We start from the raw sequence: 26,950 nt of genomic DNA on the forward strand, positions 1-26,950 counted from the left end.
TAAACAGCAACTTTTAAAAGTCGCATGTAAGTTGCTTTCAAAAGTTGTTTATATAAAAAGCAGAATTGAGCATTTAGTGCATATTTTTATCTTGCAATGCCCTCATTAATTTTCAAAAGTTATTTTTATCCTGCAATACCCTCCATCTGCACACATTATGTTGGTGTCAAAACTCGGAGGGATTCTGGACTAGGTTCAACACATATTTGCCCCGAGTGGTGCCAAGGGATGACTCGAGAGAAAGAGAGAATAGGCGTCCCACTGTTGGAGGCTACCAACAAACAATGTTTGAATGAGCGTGTGTGAAAGTTGCTCGTAATTCTGACATCTTAACCAAATGATTGTGCACCAATGGGATGCTAGTTTGGTTAAGTTCTTTAATGTGCCTTAAGCAAACAAGGACTTAAAACTCAGTGTAACTTCGTGTATGCTTGCCTAAAAAGTAAATAAAAGAGAAATGAAACTAAAGCTAGAAACATAATGTAAGCATTTCATGATGGAGTCAAGATTACGAACATTCACATAAGTAAAATCTAGGCCAATGGGCTGAGCTACATAACTTGAAATATAAATCAACAGAAAATATAAAGAAAGCAGTACAACTCTAACAAGATGCAGGTCATGAAGGGAAAGATAATGCTAGAGGAGTCCACCAAGATCGCTAGTGTCAGATTAAAACTAATACAAAACATACGCCTCTAAGAGGGAACGAGGGTAGTTAGAATAGCTCATCAACCAAATTATACCACAGGGTGGCTGAGCTGTAACAATTTTAGATCTCAAGGATCGTAGACAATGTTTCATTCGGAAGGAGACTTTGAGATTGTAGTTGAAATAGCTAAGAGAGTTTTGCTAAAAAGAAATTAGGCTTGTGCTGAAAAACAGTTAGGTTGATTGAAGAATCACTCAAGGTTTGTTTAATCGTAAAGATTGAACTTGACGAAGGTTCTCAGCTTGAAGACATCTAGCTTTATTTATAGGCAATGAAGAAGGAGCAACCTCGATATATCGCTGAGCTGGAACAGGGGTCAATCGATCTTTTGGTGCTGATAGTGAATGTAATTCCTGGTAAGTGGCCTTTCAGCTGTGTCTTATGGCGGTTTGCATGTTCACAGTGGTGACATCAGTGTGTCGGATGATGCATGCATTGGCCTTTAAGGAGGCGAGATATTCTCAAATCTGGCCATCTATGTGGCAGACGCGTTTTGGAGGGATTTTTTGTGTCTGAGGCTTTAGACAGGTTAGAGTGAAATGAGATGGTCATCCAAGCCCTGGTTTGGGCTTCAAAGTTGGTAGACCGAAGCCGTGCGACTTTTGCGTAAATAAAAATGGATAGGCCCAATAGCTTGCTTTATTTTTATTTACCCAAACACATTCTCTTCGTTAAAGAACAAATTGACCGCCACCACCTACTACTACATCCATTAACCTTGCCTCACTACCGCCATAACCATTATCATCGTTGTCATCACTACTGCACCACAATTGTCACCACCACCACCACCAAAACCACGACAAACGCCACCACTCACACCACAACCGTTGCCACCACCACCACTAACACCACCATCGTTGCCATCACGGCTGCCATAATTTAACACCACCACCACAACCACAACTACCACCCCAACCACCAACACCTCTAGCATTGACTCTAGCACCATTATTACCTCTGCAACATTACCACCACACCCTGTTATTGGCACCAACACCATACTCCGCCAATTGTCATACCCATCATCGCCACTGCCTTCGCCACCATCGTCGTTGTTACCACCCTATTATTATGTCAACTTTTGTCATTTTATACAATTAATTATATTACTTTTAGATTAAAATTTACTAACCGCTTTTATACTGGTTTTCATACTCACAAAACTTTTAAAAATATAGTTTATCAAACGCTCAACTGCTTTATTTTACAGTTGATTATTCTTAAAGCACATCATAAATATTAAAAAAAAAAGAAAAAAAAAAAAGCATAGCAATTCCAATTTTGATCCTAAGAGTAGTTCCAGTGTAGTAAGGCCCCTGGGCAATAAGCAACTCAATTTCCTTAAATGAACAGTAACTGCCTTTAGTAAACAATAACTACCCAAATGCATTTCTACTCCTAAATTGAATAGCCCAGGCTATTGGTATTAAAATAATTTTATTTTTATGTTCGGCTATGATTTTTAACCAAAGGTGGAAGAGCATGGGTGTGCTATCCAGATACCCCTTGATAATTTATGTTCGTTGATCTTCAATTCATCCGATCCGATGGCCGAAAATTAAAAAGGTGTGTAAAAGTGAAATGGGGTGTGTGGATATCACACCCTTTTTTTTTTTTTTTTTTAAATGCTTATGTATTTTTAATTATTTCTTAATAATTTAAATTGAGGATGATGTCAGCTTTGCATCAAATCACTCAGGTGCTAGGCCCATGGATTTTCGCCTGACTTCTTTCTCAAGCTCGCCTTCAATCCAATTGTTGGCAATGGATTGGGTTGCCCATCAATGGGGGCAATGATTAACGCTGGAGCTACTCTAAGAGCAGTGAGTGGAGAAACACTTTGTTCTTATATTTTTTAATCTTCTTCCCTATAATGAAAACCTATATGGCTACCTTATGGACGTAGTTCAAATTGAATGTACCACGTTAGGTTCAAGTTTAATTTACAAAGAACAAAATTCCCTTGCAAATATAACTAGTAAGAAGTCGTATATACCAGACTTTCGATAAATAAAAAAGAAGAGAATAAAAGCTATGATATGATGTTTAGAATAATCTAAATTAGTGTATTCTTCTCCATAACGAGGTATTCAACTAAACTAAAACTCGTAAGCAAACTCTTCCAATAACCGGACTTTTACATGGCTCACACTATAATTTGCTTTTGTTTCAGTGGATTTCATAACAAAGTAAAGAAGGGAAAAAAAAAAGTACTTGGCATTAGCTTGCTCTCGCAATTAGACCATGCATCAACTAATTATTATCAAACTGTAAGTTGACAATATGTTGGATAAGCACGTACGCATGCTAGCTAGCTAGTGACCACGGCCTCTAGGACTAGGACCAGAAGCCAATCTTTGGATCCAACAAGCCATGGTGCTCTTCGCGTTTCGGTAAACGGAGGAGTAGTCTGTTCGAAGGTGATTAGCGTGGGCAAAGTCTTCAGCTGGTAACATTCTTGTTGCCTCAACTCCGGAATGGCTCAAGAAGGCCACAGAGATGATCATCAAGACAACGAAAATAATGGCTCTGCTCTTCCGGAAATTCATCATCTTGCCCTTAATTTTTTTTCGTTTGTTTGTGAAAAAAAAATGAGGATGGAAGGATGAAGCTATATCTTAGTTTCTGAGTTCTTGAATGGGAGGCCTAGATATAGTTGAGGATGCCGTTGGTACAAAGGAGAAAAGGGTACGTACCAATTACGTACGTATTTAGAGAGAGAGAGAGAGAGAGAGAGAGTTTACTGGTAGAGTTAGTGGGCGTTTTGAGCTTCATGACTTTTTGACCGAGGTGGATTACTGGTAGAGTTAGTGGGCGTTTTGAGCTTAATGACTTTTTGACCGAGGCGGAGAGTGGAAAACAACTTTTACAAGTCAATACATGAGCTGAAAAAAAGAAGAGTATATTGATTGGTCTTATATAAATTGCGGTATACGGATTTTTCCTTTGTTTGAATTTGTCAACGATTATAATATTTGAAGAGTAATTATTAATTTTGTATATCTAAACAGAAATATATATTAGACGTATTAATATTTACAAAAGAAGAATAACAATATTAAAATTTGAATATCTACGTGAGGATTTTTTCAACAACTAGTGTCTAACTTGTTCAATTCATAACGAGAATGATTAAGTCAAACACTATGGCTAAACTTATGACCGGGCTGGACATTTAAAGTGGATGGTTTAATTCCAGTCAAATATGTAACACTGGATCAAAACGGCTTCTGCTTGAGTAATCAACATGTGTTCTTATGCTAATTTAGAAAACTTTTTTTAGGAAGCTCGATTTATTTAATTCTTGTCTTTTTCTACAAACGATATAGTGAGAAATGAAAATATTGAACAAGAATCTCAAATGCATACATATAACAAGTTACTTGCGTTACAAACCCTGTGAAAACCGCTATTTACTTGTTATAATTTCATAACAGACATAAAATTGCCAAGCTGAATTAACACTTTAATAATCAAACCGGAAAAGATTAACAAAATGGCCATTCATTTTTTATTTTTTTACTGATGTGATAATTTGTTTTATAGAGGTAATGATGTGATACAAACTTTGGTTTTACCAGTAATAATCACTCACAACAAAGCCAAACTACTAGTCTACCACAGTAAGGTCTAACATTCATGTTTTGATTCTCATCCATAGGAGTAGAATTTGAAAACTACACCCCAAACCTATTTTTGAGATTTCGGGGGCCTTGTGGGAAATTTATATAAGGGCCCCTCCTTAAGATAATTAAAAAAAATAGAACAGTAGTGATGCTAAAAACAATCATTTAAATCAAAACGAACTTTAGCACTCATTGATTGCAAGTTTATAAATGTCATTAATTATAAGTAAAAAGAACTACAAACATAACCTTCATTATATAAGCAAAAGAAGTTAAATCTTAAACAACCAAACATGGGGAAAAAAAAAAAAAACCCTTCAATGCTCTAACTTTAAAGTTTCACTTAAATATAAAACCTTATTATATAATAAAATTGAAAAGAATATCATTTTTAGGGTGTTATTATTAACACTGAAAATATCTCATTGTACTCCAAATTTTTATATTTAAAAAGAAAAACAATTACTAGGGCTAACAAAAGTAATTTTTTAAATATAGAACATTATTACATAATATTAGTTGGCAAAAATTTTGGGGGCCCTTCAAATTTGGGGCCCTGTGCGTGCCACTACACAATTTGTTCCTCCCCAATGCCCCCTCTACTACACCAATCAAAAACGTAGAAAAGTATTAGTTGAGATGAAATTTCAATTGCGCGCGCAAAATATTCTCATTTTCAAGACTCAAAATATTAGTTGAGGAAAATTTATGATATATAAAGAAAATTAGGGTTATACTATAAAATCAATTGACAATGGAAAGTAGCCGATCTCTTTTTTTTCCCTTCACATCCTCACACCCCCACAACATGAATTAGGTGACGTGGAGCACGTGTAGCAGTTGGGCTTCACACGTGAACCTATCTGCTCTAATAGCATGAAGAAAGTTGAGGTTTCATCAAAACCAATTGACAATATGGGAAGTACATACTAACATATCAAGATTTCTCCTTTAACCGTTTTTACCTTCACATCCTCACAGTACTAACATATTAACTGAGCTAGCTTGCTTATAAGATTTACAATGCACTGCTAGCCTACTTTGACACTCAGAACACGCTGTTGCCAGTTGTAGCCATAGTAGCCTACTTTGACACTCAGAACACGCTGTTGCCAGTTGTAGCCATAGTAGTTATAGTCGCGAGGATTTAGTAACAAAAGTTACAAAGGTCTGTGAGTAATAATTTGTGAATTCAGAGCACAATCGTTAAGAAATGAGGCAATTTAGTATTAAGTAATCGATAAAAACCGAAATTAATTAAACAAATCCAACTAAACTTACCAATACTTTACATGAGTACTTCCAAAACGCCAGTAAAGCGCAAGACAGACCTAATCGCCTCCATCTGTACTTTTAGCAGTTGGAGTTTTTAGTATCTTTTTAGGACTTGCGTGTTGACCAAGTAGTTTTAATTTGGAGTCATGGCTGACATACAAGGAGCTTGGTTTTGTTGGGTAGCCGGAGAATTAGGCTAATTGCTAAATGACAATGATCATTAGTTCCAATAGAATTTGACCGGGAGATATAGTTGTGAGTTCAAATGTCATAGGCAACGTTGTTGCACAAAGTCTCAATTTACTATTCGTTTGATTATTATTTGGTTTTCACCTTTGTTATTGAGAATATGAAGAGGGTATATGGCATATTGAAAGTTATAGAAAGGAACACCAGAGAAAAAGTATCGAATTTTGATTTATAATATGATAAGATGTCTTGAATACAACCCTAGAGTTGTTTATATATCTTAAGAAAAACCCTAGATGCAAAAGGAAACAAAACTGGAAATTAAAAAAATTCTGAAAACATCCTTAAAATTTAAAAGCAGTTTTAAGCCTTCAAATGTTGTTAAACGCTAAAACCCATCTTATATGACGGCAAAGCCATGAGTTGAACTCATCTTATCCTTCTCTTTCTAGAAAAGGTATCATGGACCGTTATCGAACAACTCTTCCAGCCTCTCGTCAATATATGTGAAAAAGGAGGAATGGAGAAGGGCGATGAGACTAGACGCGAAGAAGATAGAAGAGTGAATGAAAAACAAAATCTTGAAAGAGAAAACAATTTTTAAAAAATTTAATTAAATTTTAATTTTGTGAGCCTTTTCTTACAGTTCTAAGGATTCAGTATGAGCAGGAGGTGTTGCATGCACATAAGTCACTAGTACGTAATTCAAGAATCATTGCATTTGCGGAGTAAACGAGCATCGATATGTTCATTAATATAAATGATTCAACAAAGGACTGTTATTTTCCGTTTACACTTGCTCCATTGAATTATTTTCTGCTCTATATAGCAATAATATCGCTACATATATATGTATCTCAGCCACCTAAAAAGAAATAATCAATGAGAAAGAACAAAGAAATTAATAAACTTGTTGTCTGCTTTTCTGGGTTTGCAAGCTGCAACTCATCAATTATGAAGGCCGCCTTCGCTGCTTGAGAGAAATTTAGTGACCAGGCCCCTTGGGGCTAGGTCCCGATTCTAACCGTTCAAGCCAAAATTCCATGGTGAACTTGGCCTTTTCATACACAGAAGGCGACGAGTAAGTCTCCAAGTGGTTAGCACCGGCAAAGTCCTCCGACAACACTCTGCTCGCTTCAACCGGACCTTGGCTGACCAAAATGGCCACCGACAACACGAAGATGATCAATAGGAGGCTGCTCATTTTCTGGAAAGTCATTTTTCAAAAGTTTATATGTATGTATGGGTTTCTGATCTTTTGAAAGAAATGAGGAGTTGGGGGTGTTGATCTACCAGCTGTGCTTTTGTTTCTGATAGGAGCTTTTGCCTTTTGGGTGCTTGATGGAAGTGCATGAGAAAGCTTCGAAGTGCTTCGTTTATAAATATGCGGGGGGAGAGTTTGTGGATTAAAAGTTGGTTGTTGGACCAGTGGGTTTCTGGTGGGCGTGTGGGGTTTACGTGTTGACCAAGGAGCTCCTCTGAAAGGGTCCATTCATGCATGCGAAAACGAATACTAATAGGGTAGTCTTATTAGCTTTGGTGATTGACGTGGAATGCCACGTTCACATGGGTTCTAACGTTTGAATTTGTCAACTCATGTGAACTTTTGAACTATTTGAGTGAATTTACTTATATGCTCTTGTTCACTTCGCATGCACTCTGCGTTAATTTAAGGAATTGTTATTAGCATTTCAAAAATTTGGCATTCCAAACTTTCTATAAGTAGAAAGAAAAATACACTTATGAGGAGTGTAGAATGAATTTTTTGAAGTATTAATAACAGTTCCCTAATACTTATTACTATTCTACATGCAAATTTTATTTAAAAGTTATTTAGCACTACGGTGCAATAATATTCATCTTTATTTGTAAATAAAAAGTTTTAAATTCGATTCTCGTAAATAGCAAGTTTGTAACCAATTTATTCATACTCTCATTAGTCTAAATATATCTTAGTCTAAAACTTTTGCAAGTGGTGAAGTTTTTCTTCTTTTAAATCATTGTGTATCGAATTCCACACTTCCTCTTTCTCCTTATAATATGACTTAAAATAGTAATATCATCTGTAATAATATACAAAAATAAAAGAAACTATCTTATTGCTCAAAAATACCTTATGACTTAAATAATTAAGAGTATTTATCGCTTGACCCATAGTTTTGTGTTCAGTTTCCTCCATCAAATCTCCTCTCGGACCTCTCCCTTATCTATAAATAATAAGAAAAACGTTACAAACTTTATGTTCTTTAATTTGAATTAACTTATGTTTTTTGGGCAAAAGTTTGAATTGGCTACTTCCCAATCTAGTCTTCTTGGTTTTGAATGGACCGGCTAGAAAGATTCGAAACAAGTTTTAAGGGAAGCCACCGAGATGCTAGCGGCCCCTAGAAGATGAGCATACTATTCTCAAATTTTGGTCTTACAAATAGGGTTTTGAATGGTAATAAAATGTTGACTAGAATATGTTAGAATTTTGGATTCAGATATAATAACTTTTTGTCAAATTTATGTCATTTGGATTGAATAAATGAATAGTCAAAGAAAATAAATAAGCAAGAGTGTGCAAAATGAAAAACAAGTGTTTGTGGGAATTATATTCCTGAGAAAATAAGGCTCAAAATAATTTTGAGCTTGAAAACAAAACACTTAAACCCTAAACGACGGTTTTTAGATGAAATTTAACATTTTCGTCTATGAAGTTGTTGACCCTAAAAATTACAAAGCCTACGTGGCACACAGGCCGAATAACTAATAAGCTAACTTCGTCCTTCAGTTGAATGCGGGGCATGCCAACTCGTCGGCCGAGCTCGGCCTAGGAGTAAAATTTGTTGATGTTGCGTTGAGCGCGTTGCTGACTTCTTTATCTTGTGACTGCGGCCGAGAAAGGAACCATTCTTGTCCTTTGGATTTTCGAGCCTGAAGACAAGGCTGCTAGTTCTGCGAAGTAACAAATCGTCGGTGCCGGACTCGGTCACAGTGATTATATTCGTGAGAGTATAAGCACGTCGAATTGACACCACATTGTACAGACACAAGTATTCAAAGGTGATGTATGTCTTGATGGTGAATGTGGTTCGGCCGTCAAAATGCCGAACTCTAAAACTCACTTGTGAGTATCCAATCATAAAATCACTCGGCGTTCAATGCGCCGAATGTTGTAACACCTTACTTCGCCGTGAAGGCTAATAAGATGACCTCTGCCAATAAGGATTCGGAAACCCGCATCAACCGAGACTTGGATAGGTAACCAGTCGGCCTCGACGTAGTGCTATTTATTCAAACTGAAGGTGCTCCTTGGTCGGCTAATTCTACGGCAATAGTGTTGTTTATCCAAACTGAAGATGTTCTCCAGTTGCCTTCATAGTGCTATTTATCCAAACTGAAGATGTGTCATCAACCGAGACTTGGATAGGTAACCAGTCGGCCTCGACGTAGTGCTATTTATTCAAACTGAAGGTGCTCCTTGGTCGGCTAATTCTACGGCAATAGTGTTGTTTATCCAAACTAAAGATGTTCTCCAGTTGCCTTCATAGTGCTATTTATCCAAACTGAAGATGTGTCAGCGGAAAAGAGAAAATAAAAAATCTCAAGATGTTTGAGAGGTGTTGCGCAGGGCAATTGTGTGTTGAATTGGAGGTCCTTCAATTGTTGCATGATGTCTTGTATTTATAGCACCAAATCCTCCTTGAGATCAAGTCAAAATCATATTTGGATTGGGACTTTTTGTTTTGTTCCAACTCCACTTCGACCAATCCTACCCCTATTAAGACTTTGAACTCACCCCCTTTTTGAGACTATATTCATTGTTGGTCGAGAATCCAAATTGCACTAGGACTTCTTCGACCCCTTTGCTTTTCTGAACTACTCCTTCTTGGGATAGGACTCAACCATCCTTACCGAATGGCTTGGGAACACCAAGCAACTCATAGTATATTTGAAACAGCTTTGGGCCGAGCATAAACCTACACTAGGCCCAACAATATTATTTTGGGCCTAAACAGAAGTGCTTTGGTTCGTTATCAATTTTTCAACAAAGGGAACAATGAACAACAATGAGTGGAGGAGCATTAGGTTATGGACAAAGTTGTTTCCGATTATTTATTCTCCATTTTGGTACCAAACAACACATTTTAGGAAAGATGAACCATCAACCCAGATAATTTGGCCATACGATTCCTCTTAATGCTTCTTTGGTCAACCCACTAAGAAACTATAAGGTTAAGAATCTACTTCACGGGAATATATCAGTGGAAACTTGGATGCACAATCTCATGAATATACAATCGTGTTACTCGATATAACATACCTTTGAACTACCAGATAATTCTTTCTTCAAGTTTGCAAGATCATCGTCAATTGAAGAGCTCTATAGCAACGCTAACTGCAATTTTGGTGTAGGTCTGGAAATGGTAAGAAATCAATTTTCAGATGAGAAAAAAAAAATCAAAAGCATGAAGAAATGATATCCCCACTATTATCCCTTAGGCAGATGGTATGCGTGCAATTATCACATCAAAATGCGCAAGTTTTGTTGCTGGGACAGAAGCTACGGTACAATTGGAAGAATGTAGCTGGTTTGCAAAACATTTGTCAAACACGATGATCCAATCCTTCTTTGTTTACATTTACAAACAAGAGCTGAAGAAATATAATCAAAATCAAATCAGTGATTCAAAATTTTGAATTGTCCAATGAAAACTATCAATCTTTAATTTCTATTGGCATTTAACTGTACTCAGCTTCTATATCAAGAACTACTAATAGATGTTTGAAAAAGTTAAAAAACAAAGAACCAATTAATCCTCTTTTCTAAGATCATTCATGGTATGTTATAATTTATAACTGTGTTCTCATGGGTATGTGTGAATAACACTTCATAGCTAATATGTGTGAGTCGGGCACATGTACGTGTAATTGAAAGGGTTAATAGGACCTGGATAAAATAAAATAAAACGAGGGGTTATGTGGGGGTGGTTTAAAGGACCCTTAACAGCAGAATAGGGTCAATGACAACAAAGTTGAAATGGTTTCAGCAAAACAAGATGGAAATAGTCCTGACGTAATTTCCTATTAGTGTCCCTCCCAGCCCTCTCGTAATGACCCGCTAAACATCCCACTTTCCACCAATGCATCGCTATTGCTACATTACTACTGCCAGCCCATAGAGATTGAGATGGAGCAAGAATATCTATGTCATATTGTTCTTGAATAAGTCTCAATTGAGAGTTTATAACCAGCTCTTTTTGGGTCAGAAATTTCTAAATAGTTGAAGCTAATGCTTTCCCAATGCAAGGAGTACCGGACGAGACTAAATGAAGTAGCAATTGACACTTAGTGAAAAGAACATATTGTATAAAGAACTGGAAGCCAAATATACAGAGGGTCCAATTGGAAATGCTTCTCTAGAAAGCACTTCTTTTAGAGCTTCAATTGGAAGAACGTCGAAACATATAATCAAATGAATTGCTTCCGGAAAGGAAAAAAAAAAAGCACCTTTGCTTTTCTCTACCACCCATTGTCAGAAGAGCTTTTGGCTATTAGGATAACGCTTTCAACTATTCTAAAATAACTTCCAAACAGGCCCAAAGCAGATTCCAAACCCAATTGTTTTCTGAAAATCTAATTATTTATTCTCCCCTATTTCCCCACTACAAGTAGAAGATGGAACGTTTGCAAACACAAACACTATTCCCCATGAAATGTTGTCCCATTCCCCATGAAAGCCAGCCTTAGAAGCAAAGAAAACCCACTCTCCACTAAGCTCAATACAACTATTTGGATTCCCAACCAACCAATAAACAAGTCTCAAAACATTCAAAGCAAGTTGAAAAATTAGGGCAAACATAGAGTAACAACCAAGAGGCAGATATGGAAGTCCAATTGAAAATCTAAAAAATATGCATTAACTGAAAACTTCAGTAAAGCATAAGGCACACACCTCCGCCATTGAAGAAGGAAATCGTGAGAGGTTTTCTGACCATGGAAAGACTGTTGGAGCTTGAAGAAGAAGCTTGGAACAAAGAGGCAGGTGTCGACACCATGGTCAATGCTGTAAATATATGCAGTTTTGTGGCCATTCTGAGGGAGAAGTCAGTTGAAATGCTGCAAAATTTGATAGATAGGATTCAACAAGATGATGATCACTTCTCCAAGTTATTAAAATGAAGACTTTTTTTTTTAATACACCCCAATTTATTTTCAAATGTGAATTCTAAGATTTTCTTCTCCAAGTTTATAAAGTTTTGTTCAAAAAAAATAAATAAGTTCTCAAAGTCACTCCCCTTTCCTTGTAGAACAAAATCGTAACCATTAAAATTATAAGCTTGTTGAATCAACGTTTTCTAGTCTTCACATGACAAAAACCTACAACCAAATCAGAAGGTACTCATCTCATAATAAATCAAAGTCACCAAAACCTAAGCAACTGTGTTCTTTACAAATGCAATGAAGAAAGTTGAGGTTCCATCATAAAATCAATTGGCAATATGGGAAGTAGCTCAATCTCTTATAAGCCCATGCAAGGTCCTTTCTCCCATCAATGTGTGACTCATTCTCAACACGTCATCTCACATGTGGCGAATTTTCAAGCTTAACATGTGGACAACACAACGAGGTGACGTGGAGCTACTTAGCTTCACATGTGGGATAACTTGTTCCAATACCATGAAGAAAGTTGAGGTTCCACCATAAAACCACCTTTTAAAACCCTAATACCTTTATAGTCAAACCCACCATAACAGCAATGAAAACACATGGGTTTCCTAATAAAAAAAAACCCCTCACCTAGACTCATCGATGCGTACTGGACCCTAATCACCTTATGCAAAGTCAGTAAACACCCAAACTAGACTAGAACTAAATTCGAAAAGCACAACCGCTCAACACAAACACTACATATCGCTTTTTTTTTTGGTCAAATGAAAACTTCATTAAAGACCCAAAAAGGGACAGCAAGTACAAATAAAGGCTATGACAGCCCAAAGGCAAAACCTAGAATGAAAAAGAGAGTGCGGTTGATACAAACTAGGCAGTAGCGGAATACTGCCTAGACAATCAGACAAACATTACTGAACACCAATTAAGTGAAACAAAATAGGAAGAGGCTAATAGTGATACCACTATCAAACCTCAATCAAAAGATGGCGGAGATATGGAAGCCCATCCAGAGATAGCACCATAACCAATGAGGGAAGGGGGCAAAGTTGCCCATGAGAGATTGCTTACCTTCAAAATGGTTAAAGATGCAGCCACATGAGCTGATTGGTTGGTTGTTCTTGGAACCCAGTTCCACTGAACAAAAGCATAGGAAGTCGTTGCCCGACGAATTTCATCAATAATTCGATATAGAAACCATTGGTTACGAATGTCTGGTTTCCGCAAGCAATCGATGACCTTGGAAGAATTGCTCTTAATGATGATATGGTTGAAATATGTGGCTTTGGCAAATTTCAGACACCCAACAACAGCCTCTGCTTCGGCGGCATCGGATGAGGATCGATGTGAGTGTAAAGAAGCACCACCTAAAAAAGTACCATTGTGATCGCATGCAATAATCCCTGCACAAGCTTCATATGTAGCTTGATTCCATGCACCGTCGACATTAATTCTAATAAGAGGCCATTGAGGAGCTTGCCAAGAAAGAGTTCTCTGTACTACAGGATTTGCATGTAGCTGACGGCAACGATAGATGTTACTGAAGCCCGATACCAAATTGAGAATGCGATGCAAGACAGTAGCAGGTTTGGGGGATTTATCATTGAACAAAGCAAAGCATTGTTCCTTCCAAATTTCCCAGCAAGCAACAGCAAGGTAAGAAAGTAGGAGAGTGCGTTGTGCAGTGTTGGTTTTAACTAGTTTTGCCATTGAGAATAGCTAGCAATCCAAAGATGTATTTTGATGAGAGTTTGGATTGTAATTAATTGGTAGGCCAAACCACACACACTGTACCCACGAGCATAGAAGAAGCAAATGCTCGATCGATTCATCTTGATCCTCGCAGAAAGGGCAAATTGGATTCACATGTAGATACCTGCGAAAAAGATTAAATCTTCTAGGAAGAGCATTGTTTAAAGCACACCAAATAAAATTGAGAACTTTAGGAATTTGCCCTTTATCCCCTATAAAATCTTCCAAACCTCTTTATCAATCCAGTGAGAAAAGGATGTAGTGGTAGTCATAGAAATTCTTTTTTGTGATAATGCCCAATGATATCTGCTTTTACCTTATAGACACCATCATTGTTCCTAGGCCAGAAAAGAGAATCGTGATCATGAGTATTGTATAGTGGATTAACGCAAATGATTGCAACCTCTCCTAGTAAAGTAGAGTGGCTTGCAGGTTATTGATAGGAGCATATTTAGGCGACTTAACTAGCTTATTCTTGTGCATTTATGCTATTATTTCTTAGTTAATGTCGCATTACAACTCAATTTCGTGTGTTTGTAGGACCTATGGGGTAAAGTATCAAGAAAGGGCATTTTGGTGCATTTTGGAGCAATTTTGGACACTATGTGGATAGCTTACATTTGGGCTAACATGGATGGACGAATTTTGACTTCAAGAGGCTAGAAATGTGATAAGAAGAGGAAGGAATAAGCTTGGGACAAAGTGGATAAGGTTTTAGTGTCAAAGTATGCAAAAAGAAGCAATTTGAAGCATTCTAGAGCATTTTTGGGCCAAGATTGGATAGTGCAAGCATAAAGCATGAGGCTGGACGAATTTGAAGGCTTGAATTCAGTTAAGGAGCTGCAAGGGGGCCTAAAAACCTTATTTCTAGAAGGCTTTATCTATTCACACATGGTGCCTAATTTCTGTATTGGAAGAACTAGCCGTCCTACCTTGTCTCCTAGCCGTCCTAGCTTGTCACTAGCCGTCCTACCTTGTCTCCTAGCCGTCCTACCTTGTCTCCAAGCCGTCCTACCTTGTCTCCTAGCCGTCCTAGCTTGTCACTAGCCGTCCTACCTTGTCTCCAAGCCGTCCTAGCTTGTCACTAGCCGTCCTACCTTGTCTCCTAGCCGTCCTACCTTGTCTCCTAGCCGTCCTACCTTGTCACTAGCCGTCCTACCTTGTCTCCTAGCCGTCCTACCTTGTCTCCAAGCCGTCCTAGCTTGTCACAAGCCGTCCTACCTTGTCTCCTAGTCGTCCTACCTTGTCTCATACCTTGTCCAAGCCGTCCTACCTTGTCCAAGCTACACACTTGTATCCCTTAAGTGTTTCATGTATATATATCCTTGTAATCTTGTAGAGAAAAGGGAGGAAAAAAAGCATTCTCTTCCATATTTTCCACATAAACCTTTCCTAGCCCTATAAATAAGGCTTTGCAACAAGGCATTAGGGGGATCACTCATTCACCCAATTTTCGTCCATTCATCTAGCCATACCACTCTACACATCCATACACTTCTGCCGCACCCTTCCCCACCATAATCAACCATCCTCCATCCCTCTAAACAAGGAAAAACCATCCAAAACCACCAATTCCAGCACTTACACTTTGTGCCGCAGCAAGGAGGAGGAAGAGGAGCCAATCTATGCATCGAATCCATCTTGGAATTGCTGAGCATTTAGGTGTAATCTTTCTTATGATTTCAATGTTTAAATTCAATACTTTTTGTTGTGCAAGCATGAGGAACTAATCCCCCCTTTGGCTAGGGGGGAATTTCAAAACCATGGTTGTATTTGCATGATGATTTGATTACTTTCAGTTGTGATTTCATGAATGTTGAATTCAATTTGCTTATCTATTTTAATTAAAACTTGCTTATGTATATGAATTGAGAGTGCACGCTTGATTTGCATGCATAAACATGATGCTAGGGTATGAGGGAACTTCACCTAATCGTTGGGAACTTATATTCATGAGTAGTTAAGATTGTTGGTCACAATTATGATAAGTGAATTCTTGGCATAAGTATCATGCGCTTTCATAGTTACGAATGCCTCGTCAACACCTATGATTTCCATAGAATCTAATGATCTTTGATTGTCTTTCTTTTATGCGCTTTCGTATAGAAAACTTTTGAGGAATAATTTGATTGCAATGCGCCAATTCCATTCAATTCAATGACCTAAGGGAAATCTGAGAGTTAATTTAAGCGTACCTAATTAACTTGGGGTGTTAAGGTTCATGAATTCATTGATTAAACAACTGGAAATTGTATTATGTGCAAGTATGCCATGTGTGGAGAAAAACCTCCTAGCCATCTCACCATCCACTTAATTCCATCAAATTCGTCCAAATCTGCCTAGTTTAATTTCTTGTTTTGTTTTGTTTATTTTCGTCCAAAACCAAATCCCCATTTATTCTAGAGTGTCTAATTGGTCCAAATATGTTTTAGATTGTGTTTTTGAGAGTTTTGAGTCAAGTTAGAACCAATTTTCGTCCAAATTTGTGTTTAGGCTCAAAACTGCCCAGATTGTGTTTTTAAGGCAGTTTTGAGTGTCTTTAGCCTATTTTGAGTCTTGTGAACGTGTTTGAGTCTTTCTACGTGAGTTTAAGTGTTTGAAAGGTTAATTTTATTTATTTGAGTCAGTTTAGAGTGTTTAGCAAGCGCTCCTAATCCCCGGTGTAAGAACGATCCCTACTTATTTATATGCTACAATTGTCAAAAGAGGGTTAATTTGTGTGTTAAGTTAATTTTCGCATCAGTTATGTCAAACACAGGCGGCTCCCTCGATTGTGGAGGCGTTTTCAATGACTGACAGGAGTGGAGTGCCCATTTCTCTAAAGTCCAAGCTTATGAAGCTTGCACTTAGATTTGGCAAACGGATCGTGTTTATTATATTCGTTATTATAACGGGTTGTTTAGTGTCATACCCATTAATAGGTTCTTAACGGATGATCTGATAACGACCCGAACCGTTAACGAGTTGATACAGAACCTGCTATTCTCGTGTTGTTTCATGTCAGATTAACGGGTCATGCAATAAATTGTCATGTCTAATAGGTAGACTTGCAAGTAGGTTGTATTTGGCTTGTTCGTATCGTTTTCGTGTCGTACCATTATGTTAACAGATCGTGTCGATGGTGTGAAGGGTCTCACACATTTGCCACATAAGCAATAACATAATCTAGACCAGTGTTCTAAAACACGGTCTGAGCGGTCGTCTAGGCGCTGGGCGTCGGGCCGCCGCCGCGATTATTTCAAAAACGTTCAGGAAATTGGCATGGGTATTAGGCGGTGCCTGGGCGGGCTAGGCATCGAGCTAAGCGGCCTTCGCAACGGTTTTGTTAAAAATTTTCGTCTCACTACACCGCGATGGTGACAAAAGAGAAATCAAGAGAGCGTGAGGGAACAGCAAACGTGAGAGAGATATGTAGAAGGAATTAGAATAACAATGCAATTGTAGAAAGAAAGAAAGAAAGAAAGAAAGAAAAAAAAAAAAAAAAAAACGAGAACTTTGACCTAGAAGCCCAAATTTCTTCGCCAGAGAGGATTTCTTCAATGTGCTTGAGGAAATTGACTGGACTCGTGATTAGGTTTTGGAAAATTATACAGAGCAAGAAGATGGGAATTAGGCGGAGAGATGGGGAATCAGGCGGAGCAATCGAAGAAGAATGAAGGGAAAGGAAACGAGAAACTTAATTAGGTGGAGAAGATAGGGAATCAAGCGAAGCAATCGAAGAAAAAAGTGAGAATTTACAGAGGGAAAATGGAAAGAAGAAGAAGAAGAAGAAGAAGAAGAAGAAGAAGAAGAAGAGGGAACAGAAAGAAGACGAAGAGGATGAGGAAAAGGAAAGAATACAAAAGAATAGAAGATTCTGGTTTTCAAGGCGTCAAAATGGACTCCCTGGTTTGGGAGTCTCTGACTGCCTTGGTTGATGTAAGGCATGGGTCTTGGCTGATGTGAGGCACGAGAAGTTGGGAACTAGGGTTTGAGGGAAGGGGTCACGCCACACACGTGGTGCTTTATGAAATGGGAAAGGATGCATATGCACCTTTTCAGAATTCTTTTTATTATGAACCACCTAATCAGATTTTTACTTTTAATCTTTAAAAATTAGATATAGTCATTTAAAATGTCTTAAGTTATATGGTATATATGCTTAATATGTTTTTAAATTCTAGACTTGCTAGATATTTTATTTGCATTTTATCATTCTTTTATTATTTTATTTATGTATTTCATACAAGTATAATTTTTTGTAAGTGTCAATATGCACTTATTTACAAGATATACAAGAAATTTACCTAAATCCGCCTAAACCCCGCCCAGCCGCCTAGACGCTAGGCCCTAACCCACTGCCCGACTAGCGTCTAGCGTTTTTTAGAACCTTGATGTAGACAATTTGGGACGAAAATCGAGTTTCAAGATTCATAGGGAAAGTGGAATCAAGTTTGAGTTTCAATGGAATTACAAAAGCCTTTTTAGGAGAAACAAAGAACCAAAACTGAAAATAAAAAACAGAAGAGGTTAGTTGCTCACTGCATCTCAATGTTTCATTAAATAAATTCTTCGACACAAAATAAAAACTAATTTGATAAAATTACATACGACCTCAAACTGAAAACAATACAAAATTCCAAAAATACATGTGGCAAAAGGACTAGCTTGGTCTAGGCTTCACAGCTGCAAGGGAGACAGACATAGAGAGTGTGCTCTTTGCCCTTGCCGGTCTGGACTGCCGCCTTCTTCGTATCCACTTTTAATCTCTTTCCATGTTCGTAATATTGATCACAATTTCTCTTCCCCGTTCTTCTCATCTTTATAACCTGCTGCCCTCCCACTCCTCCCAATAAAATATGGTTCGGGAAAGGAAGTCTCGTAATGTATATCTAGACCCTGATATGATCGAGTCGCTAAAAACTCTGCACCCGATTTAGCCGTTCCTTTCACTACAGAACTAGGGTTGTCGCGCAATTGCAGAGCCTTCTCTGTCGCATTTGCTAAAGCAAGAGCTCCTTCCTTGTCTTCCTCAGTGCCATTACCTGTTTATGCAACGTTTTCAGAACTTTCAAGTACAAGATGTCTACCGTAAAAGGACTTTTTGTAGAATGAAAAGTTAGTCCCACAGTAACTCAATGAGACCAAAATAAAGCGAACTACAGACAACATTCATACATACCTCATCAGTTCATCAATAAAATTAAATTTCCCGAAAATTATCTTAAAAGGATCATGATCAAGATCAAGTTAACCATTAATGTAATTAACAAGCAGTTAAGCTTCGTATTTCCTTCACTTTTAATGAGGAAGGATGTTCAGCACACATAGATTTAAAGCATGATCAATTAACTTTATCTTTCTTAAAACCAATCTATGGGGGAAGAAAAGTAAATTCATTCATCTTTATTCCACTTTTAGGCACTGTTTGACAAAGATCTAATACAAACTCCACAAATGTTCTTTAAAAGGGGGAAAAGAAGGGAGAAGGTGTCAAGATGCTGGCAGTATTCTTCTTTTCTCAGAGTAGTCGAAGTCTAATATTTTTTTTTTTATTTTTTTTTTTTAAACTCTTACGTCAAACAAATTGCATAAATTAGAATAATAATAAAAGAGAGCTACCTTGCAGATGGAAATCTTCTACATAACCACCTTGTATGAAGGAAAATCGTGCTTCCTCAGACTGGATCCTTATATCCACTGGAGAAGAACTAACCAAATCGCGGAATTCCATTACATATGCTCCAGTCCACTCACATCCTCTGTGGTGAGAGAAACTGAACATTGAGTATCACAACTATAGAGCTAATCAATTAATATTCTCAAGTTTGTAATTTAAATGCACATCTAATGAGAATTGCATAACAGACAATCTCATATGAGCAACAATTAGTATGTAGCAAGCAGTTCAAAAGATAGTAGATAAAAGTGGAACTGGTCTATCATAAGGAAAATGATTGAGCACACGGTGTATGAAAATAGAAAGGATACACCAATTCTATAATCTATGAGCATGACCGTACTCAATGCAGTACCTGTTGAAGGCTATCATGGCTTCAAAAGGAGTAATTACTGGAGCTAAATATTCTTTGCTATCCAGAAGAGCAGTTTGAGCGCAAGAGACATAAATGAAAACATCACACTGCCACAGTAATAATCTATCATTAACATTTTGAAACTTTCAAATATTTTAAATTCCCTATGAACATATACTTGCATGTATCAAAGTTTACCTCTGGAAAGTTTGCAAGTTTTGCAGGGTTTGGTCTCCCCATAACTAGGGTATAAACTTTTTTTCCTGCTCCTGTAATCAGCTCTTTCATCTGATGAATCATGCTCAGGTAACCAGCTGCATCATAGTTGCAAGAAAAGATTAATTAACGAAATGCACAATCAAGAGAGTGATCCCAATACAAATGAAAGTTATTTCTTTATGTTTTTAAAAATGTCCGAGGATAATGAAATGTAAGATGCGGTTATACAAAGTCCATGTATGGTACATACTAAAATGTACAGAGATCAAAATACAATAGTTTTTAACTGTGCCATCTTAGTGCTAAAATGGAAAAAAATAAAACAAATCCTTTCATCACCAGATTGCGGTTTGAAATGGAAAAGGGAAAGAAAAAACTTTCCAGCATACACACAAACATTGCTGGTACAATGTTAAATCAAACCGACTGTTCACTTTCCAATTCAATATTTTCAGAATATATCATTCTTAACATAGCATTTGGAGTCGATATTCAAAAACTAGAGAAGAACACAATATCATAATTACTTCAGTTTCTAGCTTCTACAGATGGAACAAGTAAAAATTTGAAAAACATTAAAGAATCTCGGAACAATAACTCACCTACACCAAGGGTTCCTACTAAGATCCCCACGATGTTAGCATCCTTTGCTTTCTCCATTAGGTAATATCTGGACAAAAGATTGATCACTCAATAAACCATACTAAATACAAGCATGAGAATAGAATACATGGTGGAAGGGACAAAACAATTTATCATGTCACAAGGGAATTATTATGCTTTTAAGAGCAGAGATTAGCGGACACAGGAAATTGAATGATTATTTTGGAGACAATACCTGCGCTTAAGAATCCTTCTTTGTTGAGATAAGTCAGTCACCATACTGCATTCCGAGGCATCATATCTGACTAAACAATAACCACAAAAATCACTTGCAAGATTAATTAAGAAAGATTGAAGAATCAAAACAAGCGCATAACAATTTTTTAATACCGGGTACTTTAAGAGGATTAACTTTCAAACTTGGTTTCCAGTAATGAATCAAGTTGCCACCAATACAGAGAAAATTATGATACAAAAAATATATTCTGTAAGTTCCTACTGCCGGAGAATCATGAGTGCAATTGCATGGCCAGAATTCATTACCAATTAAAAGGACTCCATCGTACTTTGACAAACAGGACTTGAGGAAAATTTAGTTACTTTAGGCAACAATCTTTTTTCTTATCAGAATTTATGTCTGAACTATGGGCACATAAGTAGGAAAACAGTTTGATTGCCTCAGTCAAAAAAGAAGAAAGGGGAACACACACACACACACACACACACACACACACACACACACACACCGACACACGTATGCATACTCAAACACGCTGAATTAAATGAAAAAGAAGTCATTTATGTACCTATTTCACATCCATTATATGTTAAAACAATATTTGCAAAGGCAGAGTTATTTGAACCAATCCAGAAAAGTAAATAATCCTCCATCTTGCGTCCCTCAGGTAATTTCCAGACCAAGCCTCCAATGCTATAAGTAACACTAGACGTTGTCCCAAAACTGGTATCATCAGTGAGGCTGCCAGCTGGTCCTGGGAGCTCATTTGAGAGTTTACGATCTTTTGATGGATTCATAACTGAACACATAACATTAGCATATTGAACTTCTGGTTTGGACCCAACCCCACATGCTTGTACAAATTCTTCTTTTATATGCTGAATCGAATGTGCATAGTCCAGCCCAAAAAGGACCTACAATTTAATGTATACCAAGTTAGATTCGGTAACCTCACCAAAACAAAATGCAGTTCGCAACTTTCCACAACTTATGGACATTGGCAAGAATCTACATTCCACTAGTTAATAACTGAATCAAGTAAGCATATCATTGTACGATTTCTAGTACTTAATGCGACCGAAATGATTATTAGCGATCAGCCGATACTGAATTGAAAGCGAATAATTATGATATACCAAAACACGCCTCCGATTTTCGAGAGCATAATGTGATAGATTGTTCACACAATCAGGCACACTGATGGGCGCCTTCCCGAAAACAAAGAAAGCTGGAAGCGTCGTTGTCCTGTCAAAACTCAATCAAGTAAGAGAGATGAATGATATGAGCCTGCCTTCATTCAATCAAGTAACACTAGTGGTGAATACTCACGGGCTGAGGCAGGTGTGGCCGTAATGAACAACACAATCAGCATCGACGTGCGACGCTCCCACCTCGTCCACACAGCAACTACCGTAGGCCGTGTCCGCCATCACGAACAAGGACACCTCCGGGACGTCGTCGGTTAGGTCGGCGCTGGGTTTTCTTAGTGAACGCAGCTTGGCCCTCAGAGCACTCACCACTCTCACAGAGTCCTTCAGAAGCTCATCCGGGAACTGACATTCAATTCAGTCCAAATTCAAATTCAATTGATCAATTCAATGAAGATTGAAAATATGTATATATATATATATATATAATATCTATATATATATATATATATATAAAATATCTATATAATACCTGTAAAGCAACCCTGGTGAAGTTGTTAGTGTGAATGAAGTCGGCGGTAGGAGCAATTTCGTAATTTGATTCAAACTCCATGACCGAATGAAATTACTCTGAAACGACAAGCAAGATTAAAGCTTTTAGCCCTTGAAAAAGTAGATTTTCAAGAACTCTTTTTCTTGCTCAGGAAGAAGATGAACTGAAGGAGGAGAAGGGGGAATGGCTGCTACTCGCTTCGATTGAGTACGGACTGAGGAGACTGGACTGAACAGGTGGGAAGGCCCAGGCCTTGGGGCTGAGGTGTACGGGGTTTCATCTTCAAGGCCCGTTTCGAGGTCCAAATTGGAACAAGGATTGTCAAATTAATTAGGGTTTGTTTATTGAAGTCTTTGATGTGGGTCCAATTTTATAAGCATGTTTTGATATAGATCTAATGTATTGCACAGTCATAAGTTGGGTCTAATAAGTAGAGCAATTAAAATGTCCATAATTTGAAAATAAAATTGCACCGACTGTCGTTGAATGTTTTATCATGACTCTTCCAGAATTAACATGGAACTTTAAGTTACACATCAAATCTCGTCATTTCATAAATAAAAAAACTCTCATCTTTTTTAATGTAAAATATATCGTTGTATTAAAAAAAAAAAAAAAAAAAAAGTTACTCATCAAATCTCATCGTTTCATAAAAAACTCTATCTGACTCCTGTTTTGAATTTTCCTCACGATTCCTGGAGACTAGTATCCAAATTTGAATTTGAATTCGCATGAAGCTATGAGAAGTATAAGTAATTTTACATGTTTTCGTTGAGTCGTTTACAACAATAAGCTTCATTTTTGCTGGTATTTGTTACATGATTCTAGTCTACATGATTCACATGCATTATACATTGATTGTCTTATGTAAGTAATTGCTTAAGAGGCTTTTAACATTGATTGTGTTAGCTTCGGGGGCTTTTAATATTACCAAGATGGAGGACTACATCTTACTGTTAGAATCATGTAAAATTACTTAATCCACCATGATAGGTAGTTACAATACGATAGGTAGTTTAGCTTGTACAAGTACTTATATGGCAGGTAGTTCAGACTATAAAAGTACTTATATAACAGGTAGTTTAGATTATAAAAGATCAGTTGAAATCTAAGTTTATGTCGACTAATATTATAATATGATAGGTAGTTTAGCTTGTACAAGTACTTATGTGACATGTAGTTTAGACTGTAAAAGTACTTATATGATAGGTAGTTTAGATTGTAAAAGATCAGTTGAAATCTAGGTTTATGTCGATTAATAGGGTACCTAAGTTGAAAAAAAAATAGAAAAATAATATAACTAATATCGAGGCTCCCCAAGAGATTTATGGGTGTCCGAAATTTTGGAAATGTCCTAAATTAATTTTAGAAAATATGTGGTGCAAATAGAATGACTCTAACTTTGGCTTATAGCACACAGTTTTTTGTGAAAAAAAAAATGAAAATTTTAGCTTTAAGAAATATTTTGTGCTGGAGTTAAGGAAAATATTGCAAAACCTTTGGATGTGATCCTACCGATTATTAGGTCTCGAAATTATTTTTTATTGATTCTTAAAGTGAGACAATAGAAAAATATCTTTAAATTTAGGTTTTAAATCATTGATTACAAGTGTTTAAAAATGAATTTAATATATTTTGCACAGAAAATATATATTTTGAAAAACACGAACATGATAGTTTGTTGTTATGGTAAAAGAAATAAAAGAAACATTAACAAAATAAAAAATAAAAATAAAAAACCGACAAAGAAAAAAAGAAAAAAAAAATTGAAAAGGGATGGATCAGTAAGAAGATAGCGACTTTTTACCTTTAGTCGCTACTTTTATAGCGATTATATCCATGAAAATTGCTAGCAAAGTACCGATCATATGTTCTTTTTTTTTTTTTTGCTTTTCTTTTCTTTTTCCATTGAACAGCTATATTAGAGTAAACTAGTAATCACAATGCAAAGTATCAACCTAACAACAAAAAGTGTTGAAACATGGAGTCCTATTCATGGACCTAAATAAAAAAATAACTAAAAATTGGACTAATCATTGTTACGCCATAAAATTGGGAAAGGGATCCTTTCCGGATCTCTTCCACCAAATCCACCCAATCACCTAATTCGGACCCTTGAAATTTAGTCCAACGGCTAAAGTTATTATAACTTTTAAAGGGCCCCCCTGTTTATAGTCGTTGGATCAAATTTCAAGAGCTTGTATTGATTGATTGTGTGGATTTGGTGGAAGGGATCCGAAGAGGATATTTCTCCATAAAATTGGACCTATTTCAAGTTAGTTTATTTACACATAACGGATTTGTAAGGAAGAAGTTAATTTAAACCACATATTAATGAAACTCTTTTTGTCAACTATAAGAGGGTGAAAAAACAATTTTGTCTTCTATCACAAAATAAAATTATGGACAATAAATTAATTTGCACAAACTAAACTTTACAGTTGTTTTTAAAAGCATCATCTACATGTAATCCTAACAAATCACCTACAAGAACTCCGGATTTTTACGGGTGTATTGTTTTATGAAACTTTGAATTTCTATGGCACTTATTTTCAAAACTTCAAGTTCAAGTTTAAAGTACGAACTCTAGGTTCATGATACCTACAAACAATCACAATATACATATGTAGTGAACGGAAATAGCTTCGGAACCTATGTGTGAAAAGAATGAGTGACGACCCAAAATATGGGGCTTTCGTGGCTTGCAGGCCCAAAAGAATGATTGTTGGCTTGCTGGGCAACAAATGAAAAGTAAATGGGTTAACATATTATATACTGAATTATTGGGCTAAGAAGGAAAAGTGAAAAAATAAGGTCTAACCCATGAGCTTGTTATTTGATGCAAGCCAAAAATAAAACAAGGCCCAAAAGAAAAAAAAAAAAAAAAAAACAAGTGGGACGGTTTGGTGCATATGCCTAAATTGGGTTGCGAGTCGACTGCAGGCAGCCCAAGTCCATAAGGAAGGTGATGCAAAACGGCTTTGTTTTGGACCTTAGAGTTTTGGAGTAGGAACGACTTGGTGGCTCGGGCAGCGCGACTTCAGGCTGCGGCTCCCGTGTGTGTAGGGTCTGAAAATTCCCATTTTTTTTCTTCTCTTATTCACGCATATTGAATTCACCACAATTATAAGAACAATAAATTTAAACTAAATTTATAATTTGAAAAAAAAACGTAAAATTAGAGTTCATGCTTCATAGTGAATATTTCATGTAATCAATGCTGAAAAAATATCAAAATTGAAACCATGTTTTATAGATTCTTTGGATTGCTTGATGAATATTGTGAACGGCTTTGTAGTAAACAAGCATTTAGTTCCTTAGCGCAGTATCAGGAGCGTGTTTAACAAAGTGTTATGGCCTAAATTTAACTGAAGAACAGAGGGGTGCAGCTGCATAAAGAGAAAAGATAGGCTTGGGAATTACTGTAATGATATTTCTCCGTACCTTGTGCCTTTTTTAAGAAAAATAATGGGGTTACTTGACAAAGTTGTGCCTTTTTATTTTTTGTAATTAATTCTTGAATTGTTTCCCACTAACATTAGTAGTTGTTACGAGACTATAAATACTCAAGTAATGATTTCTGTTGTGAAATTGGAAAACAACCACATATGGCTAAGGGTGGAAAGTGGAAGAATATGAGTCAAAATTATATTGCTTAAATAGTAGACGTTTGGTTTTTATTGTTTTGGTGTGTAAGCTTTTTACATGCATTAAAAGAGATGTCGAGTTAAAACCTCTATCTATAGAGGTATGCTTGTATCGTATGGGTAGTACAAAAAGATGAAAAGCAGAAAGTAATAATCATGCTTTCCTCATTTGTCCTTCTCTACGTTCATTTCTCATATCTGATACTAGGTAAAGAAAATAAATAGAATAATACATGACTTTTGTTTCACTTCAATCTCTAACAACTCTCGTAGTTCAATCTCCACCAACTCTCTTTTTGTCTTTCTGTAACAATTTCCATATTTTAAATTTATTCCAATGGAAACAAGCAGCACAAGCTGGCGCTATAGTAATTTTCATAGTTGACCGTCCAACTTCGCAGCTATATGAAATCGGATGGGCAGCACAATCTTTATGAGGTAACACAACATATAATTAGCGTTAATTATGTATGGGTTGGACTTAACCTGCAAGACTTAATGATTTGTGATTGTGATAGTCATTAGGTAGCCGGATTCTTAGAGAATGACTTACATAGAACGGATTTACAGTCATATCCTGTATCTAATAATACATTCTCAAGTGTCATTTTTTCTCCACATGACAAGGTATTATAAGATCAGGATTTCACGAGACAATGAACTCGTTCCATATAAGTTGATTTCAGATGTCGTTGTCAATTAAATGTAAAAAAAAAAATGACAGATAATAATACTGATCAAACATTGACTTAATAACTATTAAAATTAATATCACATAAGAAGCAAACAAAGACTTAAACATTGACTTCACTCTATAT

At 36.7% G+C, this 26,950-nt stretch overlaps 2 protein-coding genes across 2 annotated transcripts; both read right to left on the reverse strand.

The window, feature by feature from the left end:
• Nucleotides 1–12,933: 12,933 nt before the first annotated feature.
• On the reverse strand, nucleotides 12,934–13,668 carry LOC125475309. The gene has a single exon (XM_048580026.1). It carries the CDS (start codon nucleotides 13,666–13,668, stop codon nucleotides 12,934–12,936), a length of 735 nt encoding a protein of 244 aa, XP_048435983.1.
• A 4,555-nt stretch (nucleotides 13,669–18,223) lies between these two features.
• On the reverse strand, nucleotides 18,224–22,712 carry LOC103957734 (2-(3-amino-3-carboxypropyl)histidine synthase subunit 2). Its single transcript, XM_009369935.3, has 10 exons — nucleotides 22,465–22,712; nucleotides 22,114–22,337; nucleotides 21,921–22,029; nucleotides 21,353–21,698; nucleotides 20,782–20,851; nucleotides 20,546–20,613; nucleotides 19,923–20,038; nucleotides 19,725–19,831; nucleotides 19,312–19,451; nucleotides 18,224–18,734 (listed from the first exon to the last, which is right to left on the reverse strand). The coding sequence occupies exons 1-10, from the start codon at nucleotides 22,543–22,545 to the stop codon at nucleotides 18,481–18,483; spliced, it is 1,515 nt and encodes a 504-aa protein (XP_009368210.1). The 5' UTR covers nucleotides 22,546–22,712; the 3' UTR covers nucleotides 18,224–18,480.
• Between the last annotated feature and the right edge of the window lie 4,238 nt (nucleotides 22,713–26,950).

This window comes from the organism of the source record quoted next, unplaced genomic scaffold (genome assembly GCF_019419815.1).
Source record: "Pyrus x bretschneideri cultivar Hongxiangsu unplaced genomic scaffold, Pyrus_bretschneideri_v1 Contig14, whole genome shotgun sequence".
Taxonomy (NCBI): domain Eukaryota; kingdom Viridiplantae; phylum Streptophyta; class Magnoliopsida; order Rosales; family Rosaceae; genus Pyrus; species Pyrus x bretschneideri.